Source organism: Rhinopithecus bieti, unplaced genomic scaffold (assembly GCF_001698545.2).
Source record: "Rhinopithecus bieti isolate Rb0 unplaced genomic scaffold, ASM169854v2 scaffold_4658, whole genome shotgun sequence".
Taxonomy (NCBI): domain Eukaryota; kingdom Metazoa; phylum Chordata; class Mammalia; order Primates; family Cercopithecidae; genus Rhinopithecus; species Rhinopithecus bieti.
Window position 1 is genome coordinate 874556 of NW_016804523.1, and position 18037 is coordinate 892592.

Here is an 18037-nt window from a genome sequence, read left to right on the forward strand (position 1 = left end):
AAACACCCCTGGATTTTATGTTTCTTGTAGTGTCTTTTGTTAAATCTGTGGTCTTTATGTGAAAACAACTGATAGAATACAGTTTTGGAAACAGGAAAGATAATGTTGTTTGAGTCTCTTCTGATGTGTTTTTATTGCTTTATCTAAGATATAACTAAGCTTTATCTAAGATATAACTAAGAGAAGAGGAGCTTCAATTTGGCAAGGCAGCTTGGAGAGGAAAGAAGTGGATTATCTCTCTTTATTGGTACAAGGGTTCCTGCTGTTCTGTTAGTATCATTGAGGGAGTCAATGGGATTAATCGGTAAACTCTTTTCAGAGTCCTGCATTCTGGACTTAAACTTGCCCTCTTGGATAAACACATGGGATAATTACACTCCATCATTCAGTCACAGAATGCATTCTAGGAGCATAATGTCCAGAGGTGCCCTTGGCGTTGTGAATCAATCATTTTTCCCTTTCTGTTTTGAATTACTGTTTCTTTTTCTATTAAATGAAAGAAAGACCCTATTAATCTGGAGTTTAGGGGCTAGATTTTTTTTTCTTCGATACTCTCTCTCTCTCTCTCTCCATATATATATACACACACACACACATATATGTATATGCATATATACACATATATACACACACACATCTAAATACACCTAAATATACATATATCTAAATGTATGTGTATGTGTGTTTATATATATCAGTAAGCTGTCTCTGTAATAAATATATAATTTTATATATACACAAAGGGAATGGACTAATTTTAAAATCCCTATTGAGTTGAAATGGTTTGGGTCATGAAAAGGGGACCTTAGGAGTAAGGAGTAAATCAAAGGCAAATGGTTGTTGACCAAAATTAGGGCTGTTGGGGCAGAAGTTGATAAAAGGTTTATTGGAAGTCAAATGTGAGAACTGACCTGGGAAAACACATCAACAAAGTTGGGAATGATCCAAAGTCTGTTACAAGTTGGAATATTTTATAAGAAAGTTTGGGAGAAAGGAGAGGGACTCTCACATCAGAGTTGTCCTTTTTCATTGGAGGGTACAGTACAGGGGTTACTGTCATTGTCTACAGATTGCAACATACAGGCTAACACATCTATGTGCAAGACAATCAGTGAAACTTCCTGATTCAGATACAAACCAGCAAAACTTCATAATTCGAAACAAATCAGCATCCTTTTCAATGTCAGTAGGTTACACATTAATCAGTGTGTCAACAAGTAAAGGAACTCGGATACAATTCTTTACTCAGGGACAGGATGTTGCCAATGAATCACAAGACCTCCCCAAGGCAGACTAATTTGGAAGTCTGCAAATGTGACCTGCAGGTTGTCTTGGTCGACCCGTGCTGTCCAGACTTTAATGTATATATTAATTACCTGGAGATTTTGTTAAAATGCAGATTGTAATTCAGTAGATCTGGATGGGGCTGCAATTCTGCATTCCTAACAAACTTCCAGGTGATGCTGATGCTGCCGGCCTCAGGACCAAACTTTGAGTGGCAGGAGAAGTTCTAGCAATATGGTTCCCAAACTTGGCTGCCCATTGGAATCCCCTGAAGAGCTGCAGAAATTACTGAACCCTAGAACCATGATCAGAGATGTAATTGGTCTGGGAAGAGACCTTGGCCTCCGCCCTGATGATTCCAATGTGCATGACCAGGAGCCACTGCAGTTGAAGCTGCCAGATGAAGCAGAATCTCTTACTGCCTTAGCCTGTCCTAGGGGTTATTAGAAATCCTCAAGGTGCATTCTTAAACCTTCCATTGGGTTTCAAAGGAACAAAATCTTTTAAATATGAACGCATTTCTTACCACGGAAAGAGAGAGAGATGTCCTTGGGATAAACGTCTCATTTTGCAAAAAGAAAAGACATGATTTGATTCTGTATATAGCTTATCTAAATGAAAGAAATGTTGTAGAGTTAGCGTTTCTACTGTGCAAAAGGAAAGCACCTTAAGGAATCGCCACACTGTCTTCCACCATGGTTGAACAGAGTTGAATAATGAGAACAAATGGACACAGGGAGGGGAACATCACACACTGGGGCCTGTCCAGGGGTGGGAGGCAAGAGGAGGGAGAGCACTGGGACAAATACCTAATACACGTGGGGTTTAAAACCTAGATGTAACAAACCTGCACGTTCTGCAAATGTATCCCAGAACTTAAAGTAAAATTTTAAAAAAAAAGTTAAAAAATAAAAAAGGGAAAGCACCATAGACTTGCAGGTTTCTCTGGGTAAGCCAAGTTAGTACATAGGGAGGCATCAGGCTCCACTGGTGAGACTGGTAAAGAGATTGAGGATGAAGGGAGCCTAATCTACCAATTGTTTTCTTTCTTTTGATACAGGGTCTCACATTGTCGCTCAGGCTGGAGTACAGTGGTATGATTATAGCTGACTGAAAACTCCAACTCCTGGGCTCAAGGGATCCTCCCACCTCAGCCTCTTGAATAGCTGGGACCACAGGCACCTGCCACCATGCCCAGCTATTTTTTTTTCTTTGTAGAAATGGGATCTAGCTATATTGCCCAGGCTGGTCTGGCAGTCCTGGCCTCAAGCAGTCCTCCTGCCTCAGCCACACAAAATGCTTGGATAGCAGGTGTGAGCCACCTTGCCCAACTCTGCCAACTCCTAATAGTATGAATAGCATCATTTCTTTGGCATTTGCTAAGAGTTACTGGAATATCTCAGCTACAGACTTGTATCTCTGATTGGGTCTAAGAGATGGGATTTTTTTCCCCTCTGACCCAGCCACCCACCCACAGCCACATCCCACAACACCTGTTCTCTCTCCCTTAGACCTTCAGTCTTTGACCTTGCTGCATGCTCCTTACTTATCAGCACCCTCATTTAATAATCTCCTTTCAACTTAAACTGCATGGTTCATCCACATTCTAGTGCCCATTGCTACCTACCTGCTTGCATGACAACTCCGTGGCAAACACCCATTCTGAATACATCCAGTGTCCCACCTTTGCAGAAGCTGCCCATATTTACTGGAAAGGTCAAGCAATCTTTTGGTTTGGTGCAATTCCAGTGTATTTTGGCAAAGGAATCATTTATGTGTAATGAGAGATACAAATCATAAATGTACAGTATGCCAAATTTGTGTGTATGTATGTATTCGTGTAACCACAACCAAGATCAAGATATAGAACATTTTCATCGCCCAGAAAGTTCCCTTGGGCCCGATCCCAATGAGCACCTTTCCCCTAGGGGTAACTAGTATTCTGACTTTGATCACCAAAGAGAAATTAGTAATGAATATCAAGGAATGTTTGGTAAAGCTGACTAAGGTACATGTGCTTGTTTGTTACATGGATATTACATGCAGAGTGGTGGGGGTTCTGCTTCTAGTGTACCCATCACCGAAATGTTGAACATTGTACCCAACAGGTAATTTTTCAACCCTCATTCCTTATCCACCATCCCCCATCCCTGCTTTTAGAGTCCTGAGTCTATTCTCTCCATCTTTATGTCCATGATGACTTTAATATTTAATGGGGTTAGAAGTTTCAAATTTCTGAGACATATGGAAGACTTGGATTGCAACTTTTCTCCTCTAGTTTTTGCATAGGGCATACTTTTTTCTTGGCATCTAAGAACAGTCAATTTCTGAAATATGAAGTACAGTACATAGTTACAATACCAAATTTATATTTTAAAATGTTATTTGGCTGCCTGCCGGTTTTATTTCCAGATTAACAAGTTTCTTAACATTTATTATGCCTCCAAGAGATAATTTCCACATTTGTAAAGATTGCTTGAAATGTCAGGTAAAACAACAACAACAACAAAAATTTAAATTTAGGACATGCAAAGGTAAATTTTTCTTGGCTAAATTTAAAATAAATATGCCTTATGCTATATTTAAAATAAATATGCCTTGTGCTATATGAGAAAGCAATTAATAGTGGCCCTTAGCATTGCATATTAGCAATATTTAAAGCATAATTTAATCAGTTGGTTGATTTGGGTAGGTAGTTGCAATTGATATGTAGACCACATGTTTTATTAGTTATTAAATTTTTAAATGTCAAAATCTTGAGTAAACACAATGTAACATTTCCTTTGTTATAGAGAAAGAATTTTCAGGTTGCATTAAAGACTAGTTATTTCAAAGACCAGTCAACTTATTTTTCCCCAATTCCCATTAATTCTGAGTTTTAAACACCCTTTTTTAAAAAGCTTTGTTTCTGGAAATATTTTATATTCTGCCCCCCATAGACTATACTTACATTTCTTTCATTGTATCTCAAAGAGTTTGGAGCTTGTCCTTCTGAGCTTTGACTGTCCTTTCTACTCCTGGGAGTTAAAGTTGAGGATGCTGACAGGGTGTTGTGGTTTTCACATTCTATAGAGAGGCAGCATTTGTAACAGGTAGGTGTGAACCTTGCTTTCAGACCTTTCACCTGCCAGCTGAGTGACACTTGGAAAGTTCCTTGGCCTCTCTGAGCCTCACTTTCCTCCTTCTTATAAAGGGGTAATAATGCCATACATTGGAGTCATATTATGATGATTATATATGGGAAAAAGACTTCTAATCATCTTGGCACACAACAAGTGTTTAATCCATGGTAGTAACTAGAAACTGTTAAACCAATTATGGATTGGTGGCAGTCATTTTATTCATCAGTTCACAAATTATTTAAAGTTCAGATCATATGGAGATATCCCCCCATTTGGGCATGAGGGAAGAAATGATGGATTCTTGTTTATGCCCACAACACCTACTGTTGCCTAAGATGACCTTACCACCCAGCAGGAACTTGGCCAGTCTGCTTCTCAGATTGCTGTTCCAGAAAAGCTCATTTGTGAACAGTGTCGGGTTGTTTATTTGGGTTGTTTATTCTAGTCAATTGACTTGGCCAACAAACTGCATTTCTTCAGGAGTGGAGAGAACTATATTTCATGTCCTCCTCGGTCACAGAACTGCAGACAGTAAACCGAGTGATGTCTGTGGTGCCATATGACTCTCTCCCTCTAAGAAAGCACATTCAGCTTTTGGGGAAGCTTCTTTCTTTTTTTGGCACAGCCCATGAATCAAATACTACAAGAGTTTTCCCTCCAAAGATGAGACCTGTATGTCTAGATCAGGGTTCAGCAAACTTTTTCTGTAAAGGACCTGATAGTAAGTATTTTACACCTTGTAGGCCATATGGTCTCTCTTGCAACTCAGCCCCACCATTGTGGTGCACAAATCCAGCCATACACTCACCATATGTAAATATTGACAAAAACAGGCAAAGGGCCATGAGCCACATAGCTTGCCGACTTCTGCTCTAGATCAATTCTGCTCGATACAAATAAAATGCAAGCCACATATTTAATTTTACATTTCCTAGCAGCACATTAAAAACAATTCTTGGCTCATCCCTGTAATCCTAGCATTTCAGGAGGCTGTTGCATGAGATCACTTGAGGCCAGGAGTTTGAGACCACCCTGGGCAACATAATGAGACCTCCTCTGTACAATTTTTTTTAAAATTAATCAGACATTTTGGTACATGCCTGTATTCCTAGCTACCCAGAATAACTTGAGCCCAGGAGTTTGAAGCTATAGTGAGATGTGATTGCACCACTATACTCCAGCTTGGATGACAGAGCAAGACCTTGTCTTCAAAAAAAATTTTTGTAATATATAAAACATCTTGATTTTTAAAGATAAAATGTTTTTCAGTCTTAGAATAGAAAGAGACAGATGCCTTACCTTTATGAGTAACCTAAATTTGCTGAGACCAGCCTAGCCAACATGGTGAAACCCCATCTCTACTAAAAATACAAAACTAACTGGGCATGGTGATGCATATCTGTAACCCCAGCTACTTGAGAGACTGAGGCAAGAGAATCGCTTGAACCTGGGAGGCGGAGGTCGCAGTGAGCCAAGATCACGCCATTGCACTCCATCCTGGGCAACAAAAGCGAAACTCCATCTCAAAACAAACAAAAAAACAAACAAACAAAAACTCAGAAATTGGCTTTTTGGATTCCATGTGATTAAGATTATTACATAATTTGTTAAAAAGGGATTTTCTGATTAGAATCCCTTACCACTACCTCCACTCTGAAATACGTTGTCTGAATTCTCTTTTTTTCCAGGGATATGTGATTCTCAAATGTTCACGCAATTACCCCACCCACTGTTGTTACCAAATGAAAGGTATATGTAGAGAACTGAAAGAAAATAGATGAAATATCTATTGATAATATCAAATGAAAATATTTATTGAAAATATCTAATGATATTACAAAATCCAAACAAGAGTTACCATTTCTTCCTACAAGGATCTAAGTAGATCAAATCTGTTTGTTGTGATTATGTTCCCTGATGTTTCCAGCTACCTGCCTTAATAAAAACAAGGAAGCCAGTTCTTTACCAACAGGGTAAGAATTTAGATAGACAGTTTAAAAGTACATACATTCTGAGAGAATCTTAGTTTATACTTCAGTTGTGGAAATATTTAGCTTATTAACCTCCTGAGCTATATTTACCCGAAAGACAAAATGAAACACATGTTTGAGGCACACAGAAGACACTGCTTTTGAAAAAGAGATGTGAGGTCCTATTAGGGCAAAGCTGTTAATTACACACTTCATTATTGTCAAGGTTAATACAGTCTGTGAGAGCAGAGGCACTTTTTCATCTCTTTTCGGGGAACAAGGGGAGACAGCTGTTTTCATGGACAGATCCATTATAGCTTATCACCAGCCAACAGCCTGCGGAAGGAGCACTATGAAATATGGCCACTGTCACTGGGAGCCTAAACAGATGCTGAGCTGGTCCAGGGTACAATGAAAGACAATGAGCACCATGGCTTCAAACTCAAATAGATTGGGTTGCATTGATTTTTAATGCCTGGAGGTTCCGTGGCATAAAATCCACGAATCCTCTTGCAGTTATTGTGTTATTGATCTCATAAAAATGCACAATTTTGCTTTAATAAACATCAGAGACAGATAATAATAACTAGTGGTTCTTCTGTTTGGAAGCCTGGTTAAACTGTGTTGGAAAATTCTGCATGTTTGAATTTTCATTATTACTGCTTTTCCACTTATGATTCTATGAAGTGAAATCTGTATCAACAAAACAAATACTGCCTTGGTTCTGATTTAACTGGTCTTCTTTTCTTTTACTTTTTTAGGTGGGGCAACAATTTGTTTTTAACAAACATTTACATTTTGCAAGCCCCTGATTATTCACACCGAGTTAATAGTTTTCATTGAAACAGAAGAGTGTGTGCTTTATTTAAAGTGTGATACATTTATCCATCAACAAACATTTTGAAATGTTAAACATGAAAATGAAATCCAAGAAAAGACTGTCTTAGGACATGCCTTAGTTTCTTTGCCCTTTTGTTTGGTTGGTTGGTTGGCTTTTAGATTTTGCTTTCATTTTTTACTGTTGGTTGATTAAAATTTCTTCTTTCCAAATGTTTGTAACCACATCGTATCTTTTGTAGTGTTCAGATTTTGTTCATCAATAACTCTAAGGCTTATAGCCTTATAGTAAGGGCATGATGCTATAAAAGCAGGTGTACCAAAATGGTGAAATACATGAAAGTCATCGTTTTGGTTAAGCTGGAGAAATGTTTCATCTTCATAGGGAATGAGAAAATGAACATGCAATTCCCAATGTATATATATAGTGTAAATATACTTAGTGCTATGTATGTATATATAGAACACAATACATATAGTACATTTAACACTATATTATATATAGTTAATAAAATGCATATTTAATACAATTATATATTTGTATGTATATACATATAATGCTGACTCTTCTTGTACAGAAAAGCATACCTCAGTCTAACTTTTTTATTATAAAGGTAACCCTGATTGTAGAAGATCTAGAAAATGCATAAACCCCATTGTATACACAGTGTAACCCTCAGACCAGCATCATCCTCATCACCTGAGAGCTTTTTGGAACTCTAGCATTCCCAGGCCACACCCAGACCTACTGAATCAGAGTCTCCCTTTAACAAGATGCTTGGGTGATTTGTGTGCACTTTAAAGTTTGAGAAGCACTGGACTAAAACATAAATCACCCTTAGCTTTCCCACCCTGAGATGACAGTGGCTATCAACATTTTACTATATTTCTATCAATTTTTCTTTTCTATACCTATCTTTCCATTTAAATCTTGAAAGTCTAACTTGGTTAACTTTTCTGACTCATACATTACATTTTTAAGGAAAATAACTATAGAATGTTGATTATTAATTTGAAAGTATTCCACTTTTTAGTTCTTGGAAGGAGTATTTATGTAACAATTGTAATTAATTTGAGATACATCTGTTTAAATTCAAGAAATACGTATTTTGTATCTAAAGTTACCAATAGTACTTTAAAGTCTCCCACATCAATTATCCATTTTTTCCCACCATATAAAACTAGATTTATTTATTCTAGCTGTTGTTTGTAGCTTCCTTTCTTCTTCATTTATTATCAACCTAAATTTAAAAGTAAAATTTACCACCACCGCTCCCCACCCTGCCCCAGCCAATAGTTAAGAGACTAGCACTTAAAGTACTTTGTGTATGCCAGGAATCATGCCAAGGTTTTTACACATATTACTGTATTAAATAATCACATTAACCCTGTGAGGTAAGGATCTAGTCTCAATGCTTTATGGATAAAGAGACAGTGGCTTAAAAAGATTAGATAACACTTAATATTACCTATCTCATAAGTGCTATAAGCCTAAGATACAAAATAATGATAATAAATACTACATTTTTAAGCAATGTTTCTTATAAATTGGTAGTCTTTATCATTTCTTCTAAATAGCATTTAGCTCATAGCAGTATTAATATTTTCTCTGGATATGTGGTGACAAGTGCACAGAAACGGCAGGTCCCCAGTTCTGAGGCCACACATTAATTTGTATGATGAAATGGTGACCCTCTATTCTCCTATAGAAATGTTAATGAACACACTTGGGAGACAAAAATCCCTATGAAATTGTTATTTATTCCTTTTGTTTATTAATTTCCTAAATATAAGATATTTATAGCGCAATTAATGACAGAAAAAGCTCTATTTAATAGGCCTTCATTATGTTGTTCCTAGTGGTTTAAAAATATTTATAGATAGTATAGGCCTAGACACATAGATACTATAGTTCTCTTTTTTATCCATCTATAGATATTTTAGGATAAATAGATGCCTCTTTTTGACATGTAAATTTTATTATTTTAGTATTTCTCAGAAATGAAATGTTAGTTTAAAGTCTACCCAATAAACTCATGAATGAAATTGGAAGGGTTTTAGTGTAAAAATAGGGAGATGTAAGGGACCCAGAACTTCCAAAGGAGGTATTCAATAATGCTCTTATCTCAAAAGAATCACACAGGGAAGGTTTTTTTTCCTTCTAAATTATCTGTGTCCTTGTAGTGAATTTCCAACACTAACAGTCTACCCCCCATCACAGCCAGTCGTTAATTTGTAAAGATGAACTAATAGGTTTTTTGGACATAAATTCCAAACAAATAATTGGGATACTAATTCAATATGAGCAGAGAGCCTTTCTTCTGTATTCACAATTGTCATCCCGACCTCAAAGATGGTAGCATCTTAGAGCATACAGATCACCTCTGAGCCTCAGTTGTCCAGTAAATGATGAGCTGGTGATTATCTCTCTTTTCCCTCCCTCTAGTTACATCTATTGCTTCCTCCTAGATGCGCTTCATAGTTCTCTTCTTCCAGAAACTTTCCGTAGACTTTTAGCTTTTCTCTGATCGTTTTTAAAATAATCTTCATGCTTTCCTAGCCTTCATTGATGAATGTGTCGAAATGTTCTTAATTCATATCATATTTACACATTTCTGTCACTGAGGGCATTAGGATGTTTTAAAACTGTTCTGTAGCCCCTCCTTCCATCTGCATCTACAATTCCAGGGGGAAGGGGATCACTAAATACCATCAAGTGATAATATCTCTATTACCAATAAGAGAACAGGTAATGAAACAGAGAATTAAATTAAATCACATAGCAAGTGTGTACTGAAATTGAAATTGGAATCTAGAATTATCCATATTCCGTACATTCAACAACTAATTTCTGAGAGTGGAGTTGCATGATAGAAATATGCACCGCAATGACCAATGGCCAATTTGCTGGGTCATGGTGTCACACACCAACATTGCATTGCTTACTGATACTATTTTGTTTAGCTCAAAAGAGTCTAAAGCATACCACAGAAAGAGACCTAGACTGGGAGAAAGGAGACTTGGGTTCAAATCCCAGGTTTGTTAAATATTGTTGGCAAAGTGAACTCCAGGTTTCAGGTTTTACTCAGTGAAAAGAAGAGGTGACCTAGACTCTTTCCAAAGTTAAGATGCTGGAAATGATTCCATAGTACCAGATTGAGTGTTTTGTGTATTCAGAGATGGGAAGGCATGGGGGGCAGACAAGAAAAAATAATTGGAATATTGTTTAAGATGGATAGAATTTAAAGAAATAATATTTTTCTAGGATATAGAGCTAAACGTAACATTGAATACGAAAAAATGTAATATAGTTAAGTATTGTTTATCAAGTTCAGAGAAAGTCTAGAGAAGATCTTTGCTAAAGAACTACCCGAGTAGGTCCAGTGATTCAGAAGGCCCTTTAAGACCTTGGTGTCCCTCACACTCATTACCCATGTGGCACATCTGTTAACACAAATGCCTGGGATTAAATATACCAGGAAGCTACTTTTGGAGAAACCATGAATACCTGATAACATTTTGTTTGAGTAACCTGCCTTTTGTTCATAAAGAGAGAGAGTAGAAAATGTGCAAGAGTATAATTTCTGTCCAAAAGGAAAAACTTTTAGTTGATACACTGTGATATAAACAACCTGTTTCTGTTTTCTTTAAAAACAGTGCAAGACATTATTGAATAGGAAAGGAGATCAGGAGTTTAAATCCATAGAAGGTAGCAGAGCAGATGTCTAAGAGGGCTTGAAAGCCACCCTGAGAAAATAGAGAAGCGGTAAACAAGGCCAAGCGCAGCGGCTCATGCCTGTAATCCCAGCACTTTGGGAGGCCAAGGTGGGTGGATCACGAGGTCAGGAGTTTGAGACCAGTCTGACCAACATGGTGAAACCCTGTCTACTAAAAATACAAAAATTAGCCAGGCGTGGTGGTGGGCACCTATAATCCCAGCTATTGGGGAGGCTGAGGCAGGAGAATCGCTTGAACCCGGGAGGTGGAGGTTGTAGTGAGCCAAGATCATGCCACTGCACTCCAGCTTGGGTGACAGAGCAAGAGACTTTCTCAACAGAGCAAGACACTGTTCTCAAGAAAAAAACAAAAAAAAAAAAAAAAAAGTGGCTAAACAGGAATGATAGCCAACCTGATAATGAAATAGGACAGCTGTTGAAGTAGACTTGATATTTTTAAGGCTGAGTTATAGCTGTTTCATCCTTTCCTCCGCCAAGACTGCTCATCTTTTCCTCTTCACAGTTATTGTTTCTCCCAAGTTAATCTGTGGGGTGAGCATGGAGGTTGTGCCTCTGAGGAAAGGTCCCAGGTTATATACATGTTTCTTTCTTTCTCTAAGGGAGGCTCCAACAGAGCATCCCCTACTTTGACAATCAACCCATCAGTTTATGCACCACCCTCAACATTGACTACATTCCATATAATGAATTCCACACTATGGAATAAAAAAGGAATAGGCAAAAAAAGAGAGAGACTAGGCTACTAGTTTGTGAACATTGACTATATTATGCTCAGTGAAAGAAGTCAAACTGAAAGGCTCCAGACTGTATGATTCCATCCATATGATATTCTGGAATAGACAAAACAATAAGGATAGAAACCAGATCAGTGATATCAAGGGTTTGGGGAGAGGGTAATGTTTGACAGAGAAAACCCAGGAGATATTTTTGCAGCTGGTGGCACTAATTTGTATGGCATTCTAACACTGAATGCATGATGCTTTGCACTTGTCTATACCCATAGAGCTTTGCAGCACAGAGAGTTAACTAATGTATGCAGTTTCAAAAAACAACAACAAAAAATAAACCAGAAGATCAGAGGATCCTGGGATAGAATGCAGAGCATGACCAAAGAATCCAACAGCTACACATATATTACATAACTTCATTGAAGGGGGTGCAGGAAAGAAGACACTAACTTAAGGAACTTTGGAAACAGTGCTTTGAATGGAAACTCTAAGTATATAGTAATTTTAAAGAACTAGATGTAAACACTGTACTGGAGTTGACAAAGTTGTTTCTCATGGTAGAGTGGGTTAATCTGAAACTGCTGAACAGTTAGCACTGAATAAGCAAATGAATGGCAGATTGTCGGGCCCATGTTTTTTACTGTTACAGAGCAAAGTTACAGGTAAGTAATGAAATGGCTAGAATGAACTATGTGGTACTTGATCAGATTCAGAGACATTAATATGGATTTATGCTTAGGTTAATATAGATGCAGATGGACAGATATAATTATAGGTGTGTGAGTGTATTCATGAGTTAGTCTACAAACATATTATTTCGGAGCTCTGTTTGCTGAGGCCTGGCAGTGACACCCAGCAGCAATGAGTATTCCCGGAACCAAATCTTAATTTCTAATACTATTGGGGTTCCTTGGAGAAATGCCTGATTTGAGGGGAAGGGCAGGGAAAATAAAAGATAAACCTGGAGCTTCTTGTAGTGACAGAAAGTCAGGAAGTGCTCGAAAAATAAAAGGAAGAGGGATTGTCAAAGGGACACAGCAGGCAGCCTGAGAGAACTCTCAGTGACAGAAGCTGGAACCACTTGAGCAGCAAGGCAAATAACATAGTGTTGGCTTATAACCCAAAGTATAAAACAAATAACCATGAGTCCATCCATCCTTATAGATAAATAGATAATTGAATAAGTAGGTAAATGGGAGCAAATAAGCAAGTCAGTGCAGAAGAATTCCAACTACTTTATATAGATACCCTGCAACATACACACACACCCCAGAAGACAGAGCTTAAATCCCTGCCCCTTGAGTAGAGGCTACACTTATTGACTTGTTCCCAAATAATACAATATATGGAAAGCTAGAGGAGGGGAGTGTGACTGTGTGTATAAGAAACCTGGCAAATACAACCTCACCTAGGTAGTCAGGGCTAACATCATCATTACTAAGTCATGTCGATGATATGTACCCTGAACATCATGTGATGAAATGTGACTTTACTCTCTGGTCGTCCTCTTCAAACCAAATAACCTCTGTTTAAACATGGGGAAAACACCAGAAAACCCCAACTGAGGAACATTCTCCAAAATACCTGACCAGTACTCCTCAAAACTGTCAAGGTCATCAAAAAATAAGGAAAATCTGAGACACTGTCAGAGATCAGAGGAAACTCAGAAGACATAACAAATAAATGTAATGAGCTATCCTGGATGGAACTCTGGAATGCTAGGAGAAAATTAATGAAATCTATAGGAACATGGAGTTTCCTTAATAGCAATGCAAGATATTAACAGAAGGGGAAACTGGATGAGAAGTCTGTGAGAACTCTGTATTCTCTTTGCAACTTCTCTGTTAATCTAAAACTATTCTAGAACAAAAAATGTATTTGAAAGAAAAGGGTATAGAACAAAAGCATTAGTCCAGGACTCTTTGAGAGAGAAAAAAAATAAAGCCTCTGTTTCACCATGGATAGATTTATAAAACATCAGCTCCAGGACAACTTTGACTTCCTCCTCCGGTTTGAAGTCTTCTATTGTACCATCCAAGATGGTTTTGAACTCCTTGCTAGTTGCTCAAAGGTATTTTTCTCCTAAAATCCTGGAAGTCTGAAGTCACAACACTTTGTTCTTTGTTCTTTTATCCACCCCCATCATATTTTCCTTCGAATCCTGTCATTGTCAAGGAACGGCTGACGGTTTTGTAAGTGGTTTGCGATGTCTTTTGGTTCCTGGTATTCTTGTGTTATTTAGGTTCATTAAAGGGAACAATTTGTCACTAAGATCCAGGTGCAACCATCGTTACTAAGCCACCCAAAATTCAGCGATGATGTTACACAGAAGTGTGGCCATAGCAAACAAGCTGTATAGTATAAGTATACACACTTAATAAGAATATCACATTTCATCATAAATCACACAAATAATCTTCAGGCTGTTTCCTAATTACAGTTTCAGGAAGTGCCTTCCTCATCTATAAAATTCATAACCTCAGTTATTATGTGTCTTCTATATAAGGGTAAAAAATGTACACCCATTTCTAGTTATGTTAATACTTGGGCGACAATGCCTTCTGATTTTGAAAATCATCTGAATAATGAATGTAAAACAGTAATAAATATTATTTTTTATTACCAAACAGTTATAGAGTGTTAAATTATAATTATCAGCTCATCGATAGATGGTTAGGGCTTATTATTTAGGTAGAAGAAGTAGGGGGAAGGGATTTGCCTGTAAACTGGTAAATGAAACAGTGACAGCCTATGTAGTCTCCTACATGGCTTTTTGGTGGTTAATTGATGTCTCTATTGAGATAGGTAGGAAAAAAAATTGCAATTTGAGATTATTGTCTACTATTTGATGTATTTCACCACTGCAGTCAATCGACAATTTTTTCTTTGTCATTTTGTATTAAGTGTTCCTGGGGTCTTTTTCCTTCTGTAGTTTAATTTGGATGGAGTAGGGGTGGGATGCCGCCGTCAATTTAAAGTCATGAAATATTTTCCTCAAACAGTATTCCTTTTATTATCCCCAGACAATCGTTAGAGGAAACAAACCCTGCAAGGAAACCTCCATCAACGGCCTGCTAGAGGATTTTGACAACATCTCGGTGACTCGTTCCAACTCCCTAAGGAAAGAAAGCCCACCCACCCCAGATCAGGGAGCCTCCAGCCACGGTCCAGGCCACGCGGAAGAAAATGGCTTCATCACCTTCTCCCAGTATTCCAGCGAATCCGATACTACTGCTGACTACACGACCGAAAAGTACAGGGAGAAGAGTCTCTATGGAGACGATCTGGATCCATATTATAGAGGCAGCCATGCAGCCAAACAAAATGGGCACGTAATGAAAATGAAGCACGGGGAGGCCTACTATTCTGAGATGAAGCCTTTGAAATCCGATTTTGCCAGATTTTCTGCTGATTATCACTCACATTTGGACTCACTGAGCAAACCAAGTGAATATAGTGACCTCAAGTGGGAGTATCAGAGAGCCTCCAGTAGCTCCCCTCTGGATTATTCATTCCAATTCACACCTTCTAGAACTGCAGGGACCAGTGGGTGCTCCAAGGAGAGCTTGGCGTACAGTGAAAGTGAATGGGGACCCAGCCTGGATGACTATGACAGGAGGCCGAAGTCTTCGTACCTGAATCAGACCAGCCCCCAGCCCGCCATGCGGCAGAGGTCCAGGTCAGGCTCGGGGCTCCAGGAACCGATGATGCCATTTGGAGCAAGTGCATTTAAAACCCATCCCCAAGGACACTCCTACAACTCCTACACCTACCCTCGCTTGTCCGAGCCCACAATGTGCATTCCAAAGGTAACGTTTGCTACCTCCTTTCCCTGAAGTGTACAAAAACCTCCACAAGGGTGGTGCTGGCACGACCTTTTTATACGATCAAGATTGCCAAGTACTTGTTTGCCTTTTAAGGGAAAATTAATATGAAAACCCACCCTGTCTCCACTTGTGAGGCCCCAGGGCAGAAGGTTTAGGATAAGGCATATATATTCATTAAAATCAAAACCTATCTTTTGGGCCCTCCTACCTGGTTTCTCATTAAAAGGCAAATAAACTTATTTATTTGAAAGATATTCTGATATATGAGTAATAAATGTGATGTGATTGTATTTTGCTAAGTTTCCTGTTAAGGAGTGGATCAGTCATATAAAATCATAGAGCATTAGATCGAGTCATACAGTAGTTCCTACATCCTGGCAAAGTTTGCATGGACCTGCCAGAAAGGAAAGAAACTCAGGATGAGATGGTAATTTTTAAATAAAGCTAATTTTATTCAACTCAGGGGGTGGTCCTTCATATTAAGAGTATGTACTTTTACTATATTTGATTTGAAATATTGGTTTTGTATGAAATTTGGGGTGACAGATGGTTGCTGGACCGCTGGACCATTTTGTCTCCTTTTACTTTGTTTTGTTGTAATTCCTCTTTTAAATTTTGTTTAAATGTTAGCAGATCCAAGTGTGCTTTGAAATTTGACTGGTCCATGATATCCTAAAGTTTGGAAATCACTGCCAGAGAAGTCACTGAAACTAAATCACAGACAAAGGTCTATGGGTCCAAAGGTCTAAAGTCTTGGAAACTTCCTTTGAGAATGTGCAAGTGATTTATTCTTCCCTGTCATTTAGAAATGTTTTTGCTACCTTACCTGTCCAGCAAAAGTGAACAGGCAGCATTGAGTGTGGATTGTGGATTACATAGAGGTCTTGAAGCAGGTGAGAGGGACATGCCTTCTCACAGGGCAGTCATGTACCTTATTTATACCAAACTCTTGACAGGTTGGTGAGCAGCACAGAAAACTCTGCAAGCCAAGCCTGCCCGCTTTCACCTGCTTTATTGATTACAGATAGTCGATATATTTCCTTTGCTTCTTATTTCTCATTAACCTCATCCAAGATGTTGAGGAGAAGTCATTTAAGTGTATTGTTGGAGTTACTTCAGCCATTCTTTAGAAGAAAAAAAAAGCTGCCACCTTAGTTCCCAAGATATAAAACTAAAAACAAATTTTGATAAATAAAGGCCTGAGATATGTTCCTCCAGTTAAAATTCACATAGTGACGGTGTTTTTTTTTTATCTTGTAGTGTTAATGTACTTGAACACCCACACTCAGGGTATCATGACTGCTTTCTCCTCCTGTGTTCTTGCCAGGGTGATTGTTGGAAAGAGGTCTAATTAACCACAAGCAAAATCTACTTGAAGTCATACACATGCCTCATGATACATGAGAGTTTATTCCATTTCTTGTGCATATCACTTGTGCATTTCTGTGAGTGATATGGAATAAATAAGTCAACATGTTCGATAGCTGAATTGAGTTACATCCTCAGGCTTTGAACGTCGGTGGTTATTTTTTATCTAAGATTTTGTGTGTGTGTGGCTTACTTGCATGTTAAGCTTACTTGCTTACTTGTGTGTTAGGGAGTTGTTTGGGGTCATAGTCACAGAGAAAACATTGCCCAGATGATGCTGCTTTTCGGCCCTGGAGGCTTATTTGGCTCCTCCTTGATGTTGGAAATGAATATTGGGTGGGCTACACATGTCCATAGTCCAAATAGTTTTAGAGGTCAAGAGTTTTAGAACTCTTAATTTGGAGTTTCAGTCTTCTCTCTTTTTAAATTTTTTTTTTTTTTTTTTTAAGGATGTACTGGTATCCCTGAGTCCACATTTTCACATAGCATGGGCTTTTGAGATTTAATGTCACCACAGCGATCCCTGTGCACTCATTTCCTAGAAGGGGAAACTGAGGCCCAGAGAGCCACATGACACACTTACAGTTTCACAGTTAGTTGTTTGCAAAACAAGGACAATAACTCAAGCCTGGTGTTTCTCTCTGCTCAATATTTTCCTATTATTTGGATATATGTTATTTCAGGGATTCAACTGCATTTGCCAAGAAAATCTGTGAGAAGTCCCAGTGGCCACCAGACTTTAAGTGATAGAAGAAGGAGGGTGGGAGGGGTGATTCACTTTAATTCCCTGCAGGTTTCCTCTATCCTGCAGACTTCCAAGTATAAGACAAGGCAGACCTGCCCTGAAATCTGGCTCTGCCAGCCCAGAAACAATGCAAACTATTGCGGCTCACCAAAACAACAACAACAACAACAACAACAAACGGCATATTCACTCATGGGAACTTCTACCAAGGGTGTTCAGCCCTTAAAATCAGAAATACAAAGAAGCAAGCTGCTGCTCCATGTTTCACAGGAAACTCATGAGAGACTCGTGAGCAGGTTTTGTGTTTTGTGGGAGGACAAGAGGTGGGAAGCAGGTTAGTAATTAAAACGTTTACTTGATTAAAAATATAACATTTCTCTAAAAAGACCAAGGTCCCTGTGTCTTTAGAACTGTACTCT

The 18037-nt window shown here is 38.3% G+C and overlaps 1 protein-coding gene across 1 annotated transcript in view; it reads left to right on the forward strand.

Annotated features, from left to right (window-relative positions):
• PAK5 (p21 (RAC1) activated kinase 5) overlaps positions 1–18037 on the forward strand; it is a 312766-nt gene that overhangs the window by 254264 nt on the left and 40465 nt on the right. The window contains exon 4 of the mRNA XM_017868889.1: positions 14702–15487. Coding sequence (XP_017724378.1) covers positions 14702–15487 — 786 coding nt within the window. The remainder of the gene's footprint in view (positions 1–14701; positions 15488–18037) is intronic.